General features: G+C 50.1%; 1 protein-coding gene across 1 annotated transcript in view; it reads right to left on the minus strand.

Annotated features, from left to right (window-relative positions):
- Positions 1 to 5385, minus strand: part of LOC119099653 (protein numb) — a 23411-nt gene extending 18026 nt beyond the window's left edge. The window contains exons 1-5 of the mRNA XM_037222718.1: positions 5216 to 5385; positions 4880 to 4951; positions 3686 to 3763; positions 2975 to 3115; positions 1981 to 2001 (exon numbers count right to left, since the gene is read on the minus strand). Of these exons, the coding sequence (XP_037078613.1) occupies positions 1981 to 2001; positions 2975 to 3115; positions 3686 to 3763; positions 4880 to 4951; positions 5216 to 5347 (444 nt within the window). The 5' untranslated portion in view covers positions 5348 to 5385. The remainder of the gene's footprint in view (positions 1 to 1980; positions 2002 to 2974; positions 3116 to 3685; positions 3764 to 4879; positions 4952 to 5215) is intronic.
- Positions 5386 to 18483: the final 13098 nt, after the last annotated feature.

The following is an 18483-nucleotide window of genomic DNA, read 5'->3' on the forward strand; positions in this document are numbered from 1 at the left end:
CGCACTACAACAGCTACACACAGGACCGGGCGTTCAAACCAGTGCGGCAGATCTGGGCGCGTGCCAAACGCAGACCTCCTCTCTCATTTAGCTGTTTAGATTGAGGCGTTCGTTTTTCGTCAGTTCAGTAGCCAAGGTTTCGTTAGTTCAGAAGCTAAGGTTTCGTTAGTTCAGTAGCCACCTTACGACAGCCAGATCATCGGTAAACTCCGGAAACCAGCGGCATGCCTTGGTACGTGTGGTAGCCTGACTGAGGCTATAGAGCACCGCAGAACTGCGGATATCAAGAGAAATGATCTATCGAATTTGATACAGGAAGATCAGTCGTACGGTCGATTCCGTGGTGTACATATCCGTGTGCAGGAAGTACAGCCACAAGAAGTTGAAGTCAAAGCCTGCCTGTTGTCTTTGTTCGACAAGGAAAATAGACCCCGAATCGCAGTAGATGACTGCTGCGCACCATGTTGCATAACGGGTCCATCCAACAGTACGTGTATTTGCAAACAGGATGCAACTGAAGGGCATTGTACCCCACCAGCTAAAGCCGAAGTGTGACACCGAATGCATTAAAGGTATTGCAAAACGTGCTGCACTGCTGCCTGTTTCAAAGCATGGCTGCATGCCCACACGTTACCTGTCAAGGCCAATGTCATGAATGCATGTCGTGACAGACGAACGCATGCTAATGACCAATTAAGGGCCGGCGTATCTTTGCTATTTGATTTCTCAGGCTGCGTGACGTATTTATTTTCCTGTATCTTTACACGTCATCAGCAAAACGAGCGGTCAGTCTTCCGCGGAATATATGATATGCTGCATCTAAAATGGCGAGACATAAAATGACGTTGGCGGCGCTTTGCCCAGCTAACAGCGGCTGCATCGTCAGGCAAAAATGCCTACATTTAGTGTACACCATGATGGTTTATCACAAACAAACGACAAAAACACAACGAAAATTGCACAGAAGCGTGTGCAATGACAAACGACCTGACCCTAAACATACAGATATGCTTCATGTTGTCACAATGCCGAGAAACTTCATGAAATGAAATTGTTTTGTGCCAAATGGAGTCAAATTCTTTTTTGAGTTTCGGAACGCCGGAGGGCATGGACGAGGAAAGATGCCTAGAACCGGGGGTCTCAAAATGAGTTATGTTGGTCTTCTAATGAGGATGGTCTTCAAGAAAAGCCATTGCTCAGAAACTACCCCTTTAAACATTCAATTTCGGCAGCAAGAATCGATAAGTGGAGCCGAGATGGTGTGCTCTGATGTTGACCGTCAGTATGGTACTGAGTATGAATGATTCTGGAATAAAGCTGAAAAACTCGTGCCCAGCCCGGTGCAAGTAGGCTTTCTGTACACTTAACTGTGTAGACGACCACCCTCTTTCTGTACACTTAGCTGTGTAGACGACCACCCTCTTTCTGTACACTTAACTGTGTAGACGACCACCCTCTTTGCGATTGAGGACGTATGCACACACACACACACACACACACACACACACACACACATATATATATATATATATATATATATATATATATATATATATATATATATATCTTGCTGAAAACGCAATATTGAGCACAATATGTACACGACAGCAATCAATCGCTCTCAAGAAGTGAGAAGTTGTCATAAACCTGGTCAAGCCAAAAATATAGTTCGATGCGCATTGAAGCCATGGGCAATAGGCATTCAATGTACGAGCCTGTGAAGCAGTTGGTCACTGCCTTAGCTCTAAAAACCCTTCACCCTGCGTGGAAATCTCCAATCAGCAAAGCATAGCGCGTATTATGAGCGTTTGGGTCAGAATAAATTGAACTAAAAAGTCCCTCAATCATGATCAGAGCACACCTAGGGCCGGCCCGTGCTTGATTCGTGCCGCTTCCTCTCGGGTCTTGAGGGCAGGCCGCGTGCCTCTGTGCGACGTCGCCGAAGATGCCGGTGATACACCAGCGTGGAGAGGTACTCACCGTCACCAACTGGTCCGGTCCCTGCGCGCAGAGACCTGGGTCAGCACCGGCACCGGTCACACACCCGCAGCCACACATACACACACGTGGTGCGGTGCAGGCTCACGCTCGCGCTGTACCGACAAGGGTGGTTATCCCAGTGACGGGCGCTTATTGGGGCGCCTTGACTGAATATGAGGCGCGGATGCCAAATGGGAGTGCTGTTAACAAAAACAACGATTTCCCTTCAGTGCTCACGATCTACTCCGTCATACAAAAGCATATGGTTCCACAAGTCGCGGAGTGGCTTGTTAGACAGCGGCGACGCCGACGCTGGCACAACCCGGACCGGACGTGTGGGGTGATTATCCCATTCACGGGCGCTTACTGGGGCGCCTTGACTGCCTTTTGAGTGTGGAAGACACTGATGCCAAGACGAAGTGCCCTTGACAAAAACTACGATTTGCTTTCAGTGCACACGAACTACGTGCGTCATACAAAAGCATGTGGTTCCACAAGTCGCGGAGTTGCCTGTTAAGCCATCGCGGCGCCGGCGCTGGTGCAACCTCGACCGGACGTGGGGAGCAGTGTCTGCTGGTCTCCACACGGCGGCGCGCGCCACAGTATCTCGTCTTGCAGTCTATATCGAGCTTCTCGGTCTGAGGCGGGCGTCTCAGCCCGTCTCGAGCGTCTCAGGCTGTGTCGGGTGTTTCAGCCCGTCTCGGGCGTCTCAGTCTGTGTCGGGTGTCTCAGCCCGTCTCGGGCGTCTCAGTCTGTGTCGGGTGTTTCAGCCCGTCTCGGGCGTCTCAGTCTGTCGGGTGTTTCAGCCCGTTTCGGTCATCTCAGTCTGTATCGGGCGTCTCAGCCCGTCTTGAACATCTCAGCCCGTCTCGGGCGTCTCAGTCTGAGCCGGAAGTCTCAGCCATCTCGAGCGTCTCAGTCTGTAATGAACGTCTCAGCCCGTCGCGGACATCTCAGTCTGTATCGGGTGTCTCAGCCGCTCCGTCCCACTGACCGAGTCTCGGGTGGCTATGAAGCCATGGCACATCCAGCGGCGCGTGGTGCCGTCCCGGCAGATGTAAGAGAAACCCCGCTCGTTGTTACGGTCTGGCGCGCAGAACGACACCTTCTCGATTGTCTGATCCACCAATAGACCCTGCCGGTTAGCGTATGACGCATCAGAAAAGAGACATCCGACATCGCAAACCATGGATATGGATGAGACAAAGCACACTGTCATCAGACGCAGATCACACCCCAGCAGGTAAGTTACAATCAAGTAATGAACATCAGTCGTCAAACATAGAAAACTAGGTATTAGACACGACACAAAATTGTCTCGATCATCGGATCCATCGCCAGGTTCCGTCGAAACGGAACACCAAACACCAGACCGGAGCACAGATCCCAGGCGGGTTGGTCTCATTGCGTACTTGCAGTGGCTATCGGGCATGAAACAAGGGATTCGTTGTCCTCAGCGTGACTTTTCGGTCTCTGGAGCCGTCTCTATGACTTCGGTCATTCGAAGCATGTGCCTGGTTGAGCTAGGAAGCGTTGGGAGCAGCATCATAATCCCACAATATCATTAATGACTGAAATTTGGACTGCACTTTTTGCATTGTGGGGGAAAAGATGGTGGCCTCATCCTCTCCAAGCTCCGGATTATTTTCGTCATTATTTGAATATCTTATTACGTTCGACTCCACATACTTGATGGCCTACTTGCCTTGGTCTCATCATCCACAACGCGCAGACCATCTCCCGAGATGAAGAGGACACTGCGCAGCGGGCGGCGTCTCTGGGACTGGAACAGAGGTCAGGCGGACCATCACCTCTGAACAGAGGTCAGGCGGACCGTCACCTCTGAACAGAGGTCAGGCGGACCGTCACCTCTGAACAGAGGTCAGGCGGACCGTCACCTCTGAACAGAGGTCAGGCGGACCGTCATCTCTCAACAGAGGTCAGGCGGACCGTCATCTCTCAACAGAGGTCAGGCGGACTGTCACCTCTGAACAGAAGTCAGGCGGGTCATCACCTCTGAACAGAGGTCAAGCGGACCGTCACCTCTTAATAGAGGTCAGGCGGACCGTCACATGCTGAGCACACACATTGATCAGCCGAGGCGTCGTCTCATCCGAAGTAGTGCATTATTGATGCCTGTCCTCCCTGTTTTCGTCGCCTCGCCGGCTGGATGAGTTGAAGCAATTCACTGGGGCATCCTACGGCACATCCGCCCCAACTGACTACAGGCCTGTACCCTGTTGATCGTACGTTGCTGCCTGCCAGAACGTTTCCGTTTGTGCGTCAATTGGTTTCGTCTCACAATTACCACCCAGCGATAATTTAACACAAAATAGTCTTGCGTTACCGATAAGCCATTCTGTTGATGCATGCATAGCCTGTTACGGGTTCTGCTCACACTAAAGCTTTGTTTCTGTGACAGTTTTAGTTGCTTCAACCGTTCACTCGCAACAGGCACTATTTATGCCAAGTTTAGACCGCGAAAGGTTTGACTTCCGTCTGTCAGCAATGTGCGGCGATATGCGCTGCTGTAAAAGTGATACGACGCGGTGAGTAAAAGTCGCATTGCAAAATGTATGACACCTACTTTGCTTTGCTCTATTAGGAATGAACACATTCTTTTATGAATCACAAGCTCGCCATTATTCCATAAATCAAAAAGCCTGGACGCCGTTGAGCTTCAATCATATGAAGCGTGCTTTCATAAGTTCTGGTGTTTACCATGGTGTTGCCTGATACATGTTGGTACATTTTATTATTCAAATTTTAAAAAATACCGAGGGTATATCAATGGCAAGTGCTTAGTGGAATTCTAAGTTCGAAAGCTGGAGCCGGTCCCGGTATCTGCCAAAGCGTTACATCAATCTTGACAAGTAAACCCAGCAACGACAGTACTTACCTTGAGCAGTTTGAGAGCGTCTTCACAGACCTGCATGCCTCGGGACTCGTAGACCTGAACACAGCCGAGGTACTGCAAAAGAGTAGAACATGACCCGAGGTCAGATGGTTAGACACGGAGACTCTACGCTTCCAGTGCACGATAGTTACCTGTGTACAGCTTCCATGCTTCACGCAATATTTTAAAACATTTGTGAGCACTGGCATTCAGTGTCGTGGATACAACGCTGCGCCCAACAAAGAGACGGACACCCAAAAAGTAGCGATAAAAGGGACAGCAAAACACAAAAATCACGCTGCCAACATAAGAAAACACGGCAGAAGGACTCAGACTCACCTTGACGTGGAAGGAGCAGATGCCTTTCTTGACGGCGGCCTCGTCGCCCTGCCATTGTCGGGGCCCGGACTCGGCCGGAAGGTACTGCTTCCGCCGGAAGCTGTCCCGCAGCGACCGCCTCAGCCTGTCCATGACGCCGCCCCGCGCCTGCGCTGACAGGCGCAGGCACCGCCGCCGCGCCGGCCGACGTGTCCCAGCCTGAAGCGGAGTCCCGCAGGGTGCTCACTAAGTGCGGCTGGCCAGCACAAGCTGCGCCACGCATCCGTGCGTGCAACAATGAATGTTGTGATCTTAGTTGTGTGCCGTGCGAAAGACCGCTGTCACGTTAACTCACACATCTTTGAAGTTGACTGGACTTCTTACAGTGCGCAATACCGCTTCAAGGTAAAAAAAATCATTAAAAACGGCACCACCACTGGGATGTCCGGCCACAACTAGTCTCAGCACTTAGCCTGATGAAACATGCCTTAGTCAACATCGAACACACTGAGACAAGGCACGACAGAGTTGGTGATGAAGCGATGAAGTGTACAGTAAACCACCTAAACAACAGCTAACTGGAAACTATTTATTATAATGAGCCGCCGCAAAAACGATGAAGAGAGCTGTTATGAAGAGCTCTTTTAACGCTGAAGACGCTGCTGACGTGGCTCACAGCTTGTTGGAATCATGCCCATGCATTTCTGAGAAGTATTGCGATGAATGCCTGTTCGTTTGAGCCGCAAAGAATCGAAAGTGTGGTGCAATCATGTATTCAAAGTATTTCATATCCTGCTTATTCATTTAAGCAGACGTTTTACCGCCGTCGCTGCCGCATTCATAACAACACGCATTGCCCGTGATCAGCCTCCCGCAGCCAGCCGAGTGCAAGGATTTCAACTTTCTTTTCCACGTATCCCTCCGCTGTGAAGTTTGCGACGAGCTCCTTCCTCGCGCTTCTTCCACGACGCGTTCCCTCGTTTGTTGAGAATCTCAGCCAACTGTGCGGCGGAAACCCCGAGCAAACAGTCCGTTTCAGGCAGGGCGCTGGCGGCAGTGACTTAATCAGCCGCGCCGAGTCCTTGGGGAACGTCCAAGGACATTTGGCACCCGCGGGGAGTCGCCGTGTTCACTAACGTTAACTGGCGTCGGGTCGCTGCCGGCATATATCGCCCCTGGCTCGTCCGCCGAGGCATCGATCGCTGACCAAGGCCGCCGACGGACTTGTTAAAAACGATGGGAACCACGGCCCAGCGCTGCTTTTATACACTGGACGCCCGCTTGATAAGCCCTTCACCATTTCGGAGAACGACTTCGGGCTACAGCGTCAACGTGGGAAAGGCTTTTGAATGTATCAAGATATTAAGCAGTTGCTCGATGAACGAAGGACTAACTATGGCACAAGCACAGTTTTTGTTTTGGGGTGCAGGGAGAACTTCCAAATTTCCAGCCTACAAATGCAAAGCGTAAAGTCTTCTTGTTATATTCGCTTCCGTGGCAGCTGTGCTTAATTATGATTAAGTACACGCTGCATCAGGGGGGAAGCAAGATATTGAAGCATTGGGGTTTGGCGAGGGAAGGCCACAACACAAAATGTTGACTGAAAAATGTTTTAATGCATCACTTTTGAGCAAAATGCCTTAAATGGCGTTTAACAATGCCGCAAGCGTTTAACCTGCGCTTGTTTACGGTAAGCACCACACAGTGTAAGCGTAAACACGAACAGCTTAAGTGTCCGTCGGGATTTTTTATTGCCGGCATTTATACACATGGATATTAAGACAAGACAAAATCCGACAGAAGGGGAGCGCACGTGCAACAATGTGCCTCACCTGTCTTAAAGACGCTCCCGCGCTGCCCCTCGGATCAAAGCGGCGGGACGTGTTGTTGTAAGTAGTTATACTATTGATACACAGTTGTCGGTAATTATCTGACGGCGAAAGTTCACTGTAAGTAATGTGTGTCTGAGCGTTTGTTTCACATTGCAAGCTGCACAGTTCTTTTTAACTCGCAACCTGGGGTGCTATGAGATATTGGGTCCTTGTAACTGGCCGTCTTTAATCAGCCATCTTAAAACCTTTTGCAAGATCCACAAAACAAGCGAATCCATGACGAGTTACGTAAGTTGTTCAGTGCATTTGCGAGAAGCATTATTCACATAGATTTCTGAGATTGCTTCGGTAAAAACATTTTGGAAAATATCAACCCACCTATATCTCCACTCTTCTGGTTTTTCTCCGGAGAATAAGGCTACTTCTATTGTCTTATCTGTGAATCCATGACAAGTGGCAATAACTGTTGCCTACGAGTTTTTTGCTTTCGCCATTCGAGGGGGTCCCAAAAGTGTCCAAAGATCCCGAAACTAAGCAAGGGAGAGCTACGCTGAAAACACATTTAAAAGCTCTTGTCAAAGTGTACGGGTCAGACAATGTGGCCTTTGGCAAGTCAAATCAGGTCAGTTGGGTTAAATTAGCAATTTATGGAGCCCTCCTGCAATCCTAAGAACTAGGCATGCTAACGCAATGTGGAATGCGGCATTAAGATCGTTGTACACGCACTAGCATATGCCCACACATGTGGCCTGTGCTATTTCATGTCAGGTCAAATAGGTAAAGGCAATTGTTTTGCTGGCCCGTCCAGCTATGTTGAGAACAAAACAAGCTACATAGCTGCATTGGTGCAATGTGGAGAGCATGGTTAGAAATTTCCATTGTAAGAGGCAGAACGGTGTTCGAATGACTTTTTCGCCTGATCACAAATGTCAAGGTTTTACCCAGTTTGACCTTAAATGATATGACCAAGCAAAAATTGCCCGAAAAAACTAAAGCACTTCAGTGATAAATATAAGAAGACGGGTCCAAAGAACCTCCTTGAATTGCCTTTCTTGCGATCTATAAGCGTAACGCGTCGTTCCTTACCAAAATGTCACCAACATGGCCTTGAGAAAGTGGTCATCGATTATAAACCTCCATGACAACAAACTTCGTACATTCACATGTTTAACACTTACGTGAACTCAGTCACCCAAAAAGTCAGCACCGTGCTCAAGAGCGCTAAGCAATTATTCAGGAGAGCCCAATGGGAGACTTGAGGCTCCTCCTTTCGTAGGACAAGGGTTAAAACACTCTACAAACCCGGGCTTATACTGATGGGGCTTCCAGCATGCATCTTGGTTGTAAAACATTGTGTGTATCTTTCAATGTCTTCTCTCAGTTGACGCCATTTTCGGCTGCCTTACCATTGGGACGGACTAGTGAGAGCTCGAGAACGACGTTGTTTTGACGAATGGTGGCGCGCTTCACGTTCCTGTCCGCTGCGTTCCCCTCCCCCTCCCTCTACCGCCACGCCTGGCCGAACGCCTCTGTCGGCCCTGACTGCTCATAACAACCTTCGGACATCGATTTCACGGATTGTTGACAGAGCGGGTCGAGACGGGGCCTGAAACCTGGAGTCTACGCAGAGCTGTGAGGTCTTCGGCCAGTCAGCTGACGTTAGAACCTGGCTCCGACTCTCTGGATCATTCTATCGCGAACCGTGAGCCGTCGCTCCTGCTGGTCTCGCAGAAACGCATTGCTTGAATCCCAGTCCCTTGCTTTTAATCACGCATGGCATTGCACTTCCAAAAACAGTCCACATCCGTTCACCACCTTTATGCATGAGTACGCCATCTGAGCCCGTCGCACAACCCGACAGGCTCTGACGCCCCCCCCCCCCCCCCCCCTCCCCCCTCCCCCCGCCCACATACCTGACGATCGCGCCGGGGCTGGCTCGCTCCGTGACGATGTCACCGGAGCGTGCTGGGTCACGCGCCGTGACGTCAGACACCCACACGAGTCGCGCCGAATGGCCGTCCGCCCCCGACGCTGTTACGAGCTGCTCTATTGTCCTCCGGGACCCCTCTGCAGCAGCAGGCTGCGCGGTGGGCTCCTGCCCCGCGCCTGAGGCTTGTGAATGCCGCGGTATGTGGTACTGAAATAATGTGTTGCGCTCAGCGAGACCGAAGGGTTTCGGCGTGTACCGTGTGCCGGGTTGTGGAGTCGTGCCTTTCCTACATTTGCGACCACATTGCGTCTGGCTGCGAGGGAGGATCGGTGCAGCTCTGGTAGGAGTCCGCCATTGACATAAATGACTCCAGGTAGATAAATTGCCGCACCCATTACCCGCCGTCGTAATTGTGTGAATGAAGCAGTGCCCGTACGTCCCTTGGCAAGCGCCTCAGCACGTTTTTTCACGTCGTTTGTGATGTTGCGCACTGCGATTGGTGTTTTCTTTCTTCCGCGACGGGCTGGGAGTAAACGTGACTAACTACCGCGCAAGGATACACACATTTGCAACGTTGCATGTGCACTTCATTAGTGCGTGGGAACACAGTACAACAGCACAAAGCGTACTTCATGCACGCCTCGTTGCAGGATGCACTCATTTGCTTCCTTCTCTCGATGTCAGACACGCCGCTAATGACATTTACTTCTGGTAATGCACCCTCCGATGCACCCGCACGGTTTCATCTCAGCCACTGCTAATGAGCTGAGCAGCGAGGTGCACACAGCGAGAAATGACGCTCCGCATCGCTCTTTGATCACTTTGGTTCATTTGGCTGAAGCGAGACACGCTTAATGCTCCAAGTTTTTCGGCATATCAAGTAGCAATGCTGTAAATAACCGACCCCCTGTATATCAGGAGGCACTGGTTGAAAAAAGACATAACACAAGCCCTGCAACATATAAAATGTCCCAATTTCCCTAATGTAAGCGAGAAAGGCCTTCTGGATTTTTTTCTAGCCTTCTGGATTTTTCAGTAAATTAAGTTTGAAAATTATCGGCCTTCAATATACTAAGGGGTGCTGGTTTAGGGGCGTTACCAAAGCAAGCGATGCATTGGTTACATTGCCAAAACTCGGCGCTTCAAGCTATGCCGATGCCTACCACGCATGAACACAAGTACAGCTTGAGACGTCCTGTTTTGGCACCATAACCAGTCAGTGATGTTGCTTGAGACGTCGTCTAGGCAGTATTTTCTGCTGGCAATAGCTGACCCTATCGAAGGTCGATTATTGCTAACAACAGAACTCCAAACGCATAATTCCCAAATTTTTCACAGCGCTCACGGTTCCTTCAATGCGCTGGTGTACTGAAACTCAGTTATTTTCAAGATGATATTCAAGATCGTCTACTTTACTAAAGAAAGGAATTGTGATTGTCACCGCGCCAGCTATGCAGAGGACTCTGATCTTAATCAGCAGCTTTAACTTCAAGCATTTCTTCGCCTCTGGCTCAGATTCATCCACCCACAGCATGTGGCGGAGCTCTCTAACTCTATCTTTCCGACTACCCTGACGGCCGAGAGGCCTGGATATCCCAGGATAAAACGAATTTATTAACAAACTAGCCAGAAGGGATCAAAGTTTAAGCCGGCTGTACTGAAGCTTGAATTCCCGAGTAGGATGATGAGAAACATTTGGGTCTGATTTGAATTCGGTAGAGCTCATTAACACTGCAAAGCTATGGCATACATTTGCATACAAATGAGGCTGCCGCCCCTTTTATGATTATCCCGCACAAGTCCGGCGGATCGGAAATGTATATTGCCCGTACAACGTACACTTCAGGATTGTGTACTCACTGTTCATTGCATGTGATATACGCGCACTCCCATCCTGTACATTTACCGGTATTTATCAAAGAAGAGCAAAGCTCATTTCGTTCCACAAACAGCACTTACAAATATTGGATGTTGCGCTAAGATATTTAGGGCACTCGGGAGCGTCAGCAAACTGTCTTAAGGCGATAGTGTCAGCGATGCCTGACGTAACTTGGCCGTTAGCGTCGGCATCGGCAGGTCATTTACATGCGGTCGGCGTCCACACGGTTCGGTGGGCGCCGCGGCCGTGGCGGCCGTCTCCGTTCAGGACGACTGGCGACGCGCGGACACCGTGGAACCGCCCCGCCCGTGCTGTAAGACCGCGGCGGCGACCCACGGCGGCGCCCGGCGGCAGGTGGCGCTGCCCACTGCTGCCGGTCATCTCGCACGCGTCGCAGCGTGCTGGGGTCGATCGCCAACGCCGCCCAGGCACGCCTCGACACTTCTGAGCTGGGTTTCCCACGGCGCTCTCGGGAAGCAGGGCCCAGCGCCACCCCATTGACCGGCGGCGATGCATTATTGATGGCACGGCAGGGCAGTGCAGACCACCACCCACGCGGACGGTGCACCAGAGCGGCGCCGAAGTGAAGCGTTACTGCGGCGGACGAATACTCAGATGACGCTTTGGGTCGACACTTCAGTTTGAGCACGATCAGTGGTCGATGGCTTGACAGCAGATTTCTCGAGCGGGTTAAAGTCAGACATCCGGCACTTCGATGCTGCCAGTCATTATTACTAAACCACGGTCTCAACAAACAAGTATAATGCAAAGTGTCATATTCACGTCATTTGTACGCACGGCAACATGTTGGCTTTACCCAGCCACTTCGACTGACGGCAGTATCGGCCGGCTTGACAACAAAGCCGACATTAGGCATGCGTGTTCACAGAAGCGGCAACCACGCTGACGGCGTGCGGTGCCGCTCCACCGCGTGTGAACTGAGGGGCCCTTGCCAGCGGTCCCGCGGGCCCGACTCCTAGCACGCCACTCGGGCGACGCCGGAGCGTGACGTCATGGTGCGCCACGACGCCCGGCGTGACGCGGCACGGGGCGTTGGCAAGGGTTATCCCGTCCCTGACGGCTGCGCGGCGCAGCAGGGGTCATGGGGTTACGACGCGCTCGTCGTGGAGCTTCGACAACAGCGGGGTCCGTCGTGGAGCTTCGGCAACAGCAGTGGTCCGTCGTGGAGCTTCGACAACAGCGGGTCCATCGTGGAGTTTCGGCAACGGCGGGGTCCGTCGTGGAGCTTCGACGACAGCAGGGCCCGTCGTGGAGCTCAACGAATGCGGGGTCCGTCGAGGAGCTTCGACAACAGCGGGGTCCGTCGTGGAGCTTCGACGACAGCAGGGCCCGTCGTGGAGTTCAACGAATGCGGGGGTCCCTCGAGGAGCTTCGACAACGGCGGGGTCCGTCGTGGAGCTTCGACAACAGCGGGGTCCGTCGTGGAGCTTCGACATCAGCGGGGTCCGTCGTGGGGCTTCGACAACAGCGGGGTCCGTCGTGGAGCTTCGACAACAGCGGGGCCCGTCGTGGAGCTTCGACATCGGCGGGGCCCGTCGTGGAGCTCAACGAATGCGGGGGCCGTCGTGGAGCTTCGACAACGGCGGGGGTCCATCGTGCGCGGCGCACCGAACTCAATTTTTAGTCGATGTGGTTTAGTCGTCCCCCCCCCCCCTCCCGGCTTGGGACGCGTAGAAATAGCATGTACAGTTGGAACCATCGCAAAAGTCGGAGTGGCATGACTGCTTTAACTCATGTCACCGAAGCATATGTGTGCAAAGGAACTTTACGACAATTTTTAGGTGCATGGTTGTGTCGAAAAGCATCCAACCACCACCTAATTGACCGTGTTTTAACACTGATAGGTAAATAGAGACGGGCATGGGCGGTGCTTTGAACTGACTGCGATATGGTGTGTTGTAAAAAGGATTGCTCGACAGCCCATCACAAGATAGCCAAAGGGAGCAGGCACGGGCGGTGAGAGTTAAGAAGAAGGGGCACATGGAAGGCTGCCCGGTTGTCTCCCTCTCCTGGAAAAAATCGCAGCAACAAATGTTGAGAGAGTGCTTGGGAGTGGTCAGTTACATCCCAGATCCACAAAATGTAACATAAACATTGTGACGCAGCATGGAAAGAACTGAGCGACAAATCGCGTTTGACTCCGAAACCCCTCAGAGGATTGATCGTCACTGAAAGTCATTTGACCCAAGGCCGACAGATTTCAGGATAGTAGGACAGATACCCTTGCAATTGGATGACACTTACGTGGTGTCACTTTCGTCGTGTTCAGAATTTTGGCCCGACCACCTGCTGGGTTAGCCGCATTTTTACGCGGCCTGTCTTTTCTTGCTTGAGGTCGCAGAAGGATTCATGACAGGTTACAGGTGTACATTACAGGTGTACACTCATGTTAGTTTACGCAGCAGTTACATAACATTGAAGCCATCAGACTGGAATCTAACAGAACTGCCATGAGCGTGACTAGTACCTGCTGGCTATATTCTTGCCCAAATTTTGGCACCCATCAACGCCAATCAAATTCCAGCTGGCAGGCATGGACACGTATGAATAAGATTGAGAATATGCGATGTTATTCCACGGTAGGCAAGCAATGTTACCGATCTGTCTGTCTGTCTGACCTGTGTGTTATAAACCCGTTTGATGTTTCAAAAGCGGCACTCGCTCATTTTTGGCGTTACTCTTTTCTTATTTAAGAACAACTGTCCCGCCTTAGAATGTGTGGCCCCACACAGAATCCATGCATCTACCACGACTGCGATCTTTGCCTGAACCGTTTCAAATGCCTGATCGGGCGCGGGCTACCGGAAAATCAAGATTATCACTGAGTAGAGATTCGCGTTTCACTTTGGGGGAATTTGACACTCACTGTTGGTGATAATCTCCCGGCCCCCTTCTGCAGTAAACATGTAAAAGGGACCCTGCGTTTTGAACGCATTTGGTCTTCAATGGACGCTCCTTAAACAGATATCACTCAGGGGATCTACCAGAAATTTGATAGGTTCTTCTGAGATGTGGAGCACCCACGAACGTAAATCGTAGATCAAAATTGTGGCAAAAATTGGTATCAATATGGCCAAACCATATTGGTCTTTGAACACTCAACCTTTACTAAGACTAGATAAACAAGCAGCTAGGCAGCATAACTTTGAGCATGCGCGCTCGCAAGTTATAGAACCAAAATCGCGGCCCCGACGTTGCAGTCTCCTTGGGCGCGACGCGTCGGCCCCTTGGCGAACAGCAGATGGTGGTCAGCAGGCGAACAAAAAGTGATGACGTATCCGGAACGATCACATTAATGACAATCATTTGTACGCTTAGAAGGATGACCGGGTGTGTTTTTCGCCCGTGCCATTCTTAGATTGATGAAATGAAGGGATTGGTGTTTACAGCACCGCGAGCAGGGACTGGAATCCGAGGGGGGGGGGGGGGGCCGGAAGTGTGAAGGTAGAATTTTTATATGCCGTGTTGCTGTAACTGTCAATATGTTTAGAATCTCAAAATAACGTAGGTGACCCCAGCCCGCAAGAACGGTACGAATTGATTTAAAAAAGATTCAAGTGTTATTTCACGACCGTCATTCTCGAATGGCCGGTGCCCGCCACCACCTGTTTCATTCAAAAACCTGTTTGATTTGTGTCTATTTGAAGTTGTTTCACTAGTAGATTCAGAAAAGAATAGACGTCTTCAGGCACACATGGGCTGGCCTTTTCCCATTTGACCCCATTTCAATCCAATTTATTGAGCACTAAGGAGATCCATTATCGTTTCCTGGAAAACATTATCTGTCGGTAGAATACTAGGGGCACATTATCGCTCCTATTCAGAGACTAAAGGGCTATTCAGTCATAGCGCGGGGTGCCTACCGGCTGTCATTTTGGCAAACGCGATCTTCTGCGTAGCGATGACCACGAAGACGCTGCAGGCCGAGTTTCTTTCATGTTCTTCATTCACGTCCTTCGGTAATTTCTTCGATTTCACGTAGGTCGTGATCAGGGCTGCTGGAATTACCATGCCCGACACATAACACTAACACCGAGCTCCCAGCCAGAGAGGAATTATCGATAATTGGATTTGCTTCCAGCAGCTGCTCCCAATCACGTAGTGTCGAACAAAAAGTCAGGCCCGGACGTGTCTTCCAAAGCACCGCGTTCCAGCCCAGTGCAGGGGGATTGGATCAGAGATGATAGTTTCCTTAACCTAAGAATGGTCTACTGGTGTACGCAGACCAGACCAGGGCCACCTCAGAGATGTTCTATGTTGCTTCGGAGCTTTGGGCGGTTCAGAGCATAACGGAAAACGCACAACTCAGAGATACTCTGAGGCGGTAACCTAAGACCGGACGGTCGATCCGAGTAGATCAGGTCAGGACCGTACAGACGTGACCGCGGGAGCATCTCCGAAAGGTGTGCCGGTCTTATCATGGTTATCAGAGGGTTATCAGGATTCCACTCGAGTAGGTCAGGTCAGGGCCGTGCAGAGGTGACCGCGGGCGCATCTCCGAAGGGTCTATTGGTCTTCTCATGGTTATCAGAGGGTTATCAAGTTGACGTAGCCTCTACTTCAGGACGGCCACACCGTGGAACATACCGAGCGAGCTCTTTCTCTCGCTAGGTTCAAGGCTCTGAGTCAGGGGTGAGGAATGCGAGTCAGATATCTCCAAATATCTCCAGATATCAGAAGCCTCCGAGGGCCTACAGGTCAGGAGGTCGTTGAGCCAGGCCAGACAGCCTCTGAGTCGGGTCTGAGCCAGACACATAGCGTTGGACGGAGCATGCCAATGCTTGGCTATGTTTGAGCCGGCTAGCAGAGCACGGTTAGTAAATATTTACAAGATACTCAAGAAATCTTAGGTATATGAGTGCATGCGATTGCTATACATATATATATATATATATATATATATATATAATATATATATATATATATATATATATATATCACATATCTTTATGTATTATGACAAATGGGAAGAATTTTTGAACCCTTTTCTCATCAGAATTTATGTGTGGATAATGGACGTTGACTGTGTCGCTGAAGCAGTAAAAGAAACGGCCTTTCAACGCTTACGTCCAGCTCATAACGCCTCTTTTATAACTGGGGGCGAATAGAGCGCGTTTTTATGAAAATACTGCCTGGTGGCAATGGGTGACCTGGTCCGTGCACAATGCTTTTCATGTGAACTGAGCTGCAGCCGTTTGGCCTATCGCCAAACCACCAGCAATGCCAAACGGCGGGTAAATCACGCGCCACCTGGCAGCCGTCTCTGCTCCCCTTCGTAAATCTCCGTAATGGTGGAGCCCTGATGGAAACCAGCTTCAATGTTGCGCCAAGGGTGGTGTTTCGTGATAGCTCTCCACGGAGGCTGTACGTGATATGGCTTGCCATATGATGACTCGTGGCCCAATCTTGATGGGGATGTTATGACCCGTGTTTTTTTCAACGTGGGATTTGGAACTGAAATAGCCATCTCGAAAACCTTACGGTGCAGTATACAATCTCGTCCTCTTTAACGCCTAAACCCTTCTAATTTCTTAGCTGCACGCCCGCAAAAATGTGGGAATGTATATCGGGAAGTGTTTCAAAGTGACCCTGGCATTCATGACGTCATAATGATGTAATTCAAATCCTGACATTTCATAACCCATGCGGTGATCAGCGCCAAAAGAAGGTAATTGTCAAGGCGTTCATATCTGGCGTTCGTGAGCGCGATTATTTCCAGATATGACGGCCGTCGATGGGATTTCAATCAATGATGTGTAAGGTACGATGACGTAACTAAACCATGACCTATTGATGAGCATATTTACTAAACGGAGAATTGTTCTGTCTGGCACAGTCTTTCGTAATAAGACGTATGCCAATAGTTAAAAATGAGCTTGTTTTATCACGTGTAGTGTTTGCTTTAATATCTTCAAATATGAAGCATTTCCCTAACCTCACGCTCGGTTGGAGAGATCAATTCGACCTCCACGATTTTTCGAAAACAAATTACGAACAGAGTGGGATAGCAAGACAAGATTTGGACAGCTGCAGAAAACTGAATAACCAGCCTTGTGGTGAAAACACACCTGCATGTAAAAGCCAATGCCTGACCTGCAGCGTGCCCGAGTCAGACCATGGTTGTAAACAAAGGCCATCCTTAGCACACCTTGCGATTTTCCCTCGTTGCATGATTCAAGACTCTTAGCGACCTTTAGATGGGTTCTATTGGCGGCTAGATAGCTGAAAATGCCACCATAAAATTTCATTGATCTTGGATAAGTTACGCAAGTCAGTGAAGACCAAATGAGACCAAGCCGTTTTCACTAGATTATTTGTTTTGAATGATAGGTTTCAGGCTCGTTCCGAAATCCTTGACCACAAGGATGTTGACAGATTGCATGTGTTGCCTATATGTTTGTCAGGGCCGAAAAATAACCATTAATAGCCCTTTACTTTAAAGAATTGCAGCATAGGAGCATTTTTTAACCTCATTTCAACCAAAATATCAGATGGTCTGAAAGATTTTGGTCGCATTAGCTTTCTGATGGTCGTATGAGGTTACTACTCGAAATGAACCCGAATTACCTTTTGTTTGGAAAAGGTATCTAGGCTGCGGGTGCTGCGTAAGAAAGACTGACGTTTCATCCGACATTGCTTTTGACCCCGCTGATCCCAAACATTGAACGCAACATCGGCAACCAAACATACCAGCACTATTTTCTGTACTAGAGTATGCATGATGCCCAAGGTCCAGTGCTAGTTATTTTACAATCATCACGTAACGCATTGCCAGGCTTAGGCCATATTTCTAACGGGTGTAAGCAAAGATACCGCGAACTCACGCTCGCCAGGATCGAGATCTGTTCGTCCCTAGATCATACACCGAGATGGGAAGGGGTTGGTACTGCCGAGCTTGAGCAAGTCTTTCACTCATGCGCAGCCATGCATATGTATACGTTTGAGAGGTGCGTGCATGCGTGCCAACGTGCGGTGTGTGCATGTGCGTGTGCATGTGCGTGTGCGTGTGCGTGCGTGCGTGTGTGTGTGTGTGTGTGTGTGTGTGTGTGTGTGTGTGTGTGTGTGTGTGTGTGTGTGTGCGTGCGTGCGTGTGTGTGTGTGTGTGTGTGTGTGTGTGTGTGTGTGTGTGTGTGTGTGTGTGTGCGTGCGTGCGTGCGTGCGTGCGTGTGTGTGTGTGTGTGTGTGTGTGTGTGTGTGTGTGTGTGTGTGTGTGTGTGGTGTGTGTGTGTGTGTGTGTGTGTGTGTGTGTGTGTGTGTGTGTGTGTGTGTGTGTGTGTCGCATGGCCAACGGAATGGCAGGATTTGAATGACGCTATTATAGCGTCATAGATGTCTGGGTGACCTTGGAATAGTATTCCCGAAAAAGTATGCACATCTTCGCGGGAGTGTAACTCAGAAACTATAGGAGTTTAGGTTTTAAGAGCGGACAAGGCTATGGACTGCACAAGAATATGTTCAAGATGTCTTTTTCAGTTCAAAACCTTATACAACTTTGGAACATTCCCTTTAACGCTACTATGCTTCCTACGTGGCGCGGGAGCCACCCGGGGGCACGCGACGCATTCGTGATTTAAGAAAGTATGCATAAAACGCTTTGAAGCGCAGTCATTCGTCTGGGTACAAGAAT

This window comes from Pollicipes pollicipes, unplaced genomic scaffold, assembly GCF_011947565.3.
Source record: "Pollicipes pollicipes isolate AB1234 unplaced genomic scaffold, Ppol_2.1 Scaffold_4836;HRSCAF=5710_pilon_pilon_pilon, whole genome shotgun sequence".
Classification (NCBI taxonomy): domain Eukaryota; kingdom Metazoa; phylum Arthropoda; class Thecostraca; order Pollicipedomorpha; family Pollicipedidae; genus Pollicipes; species Pollicipes pollicipes.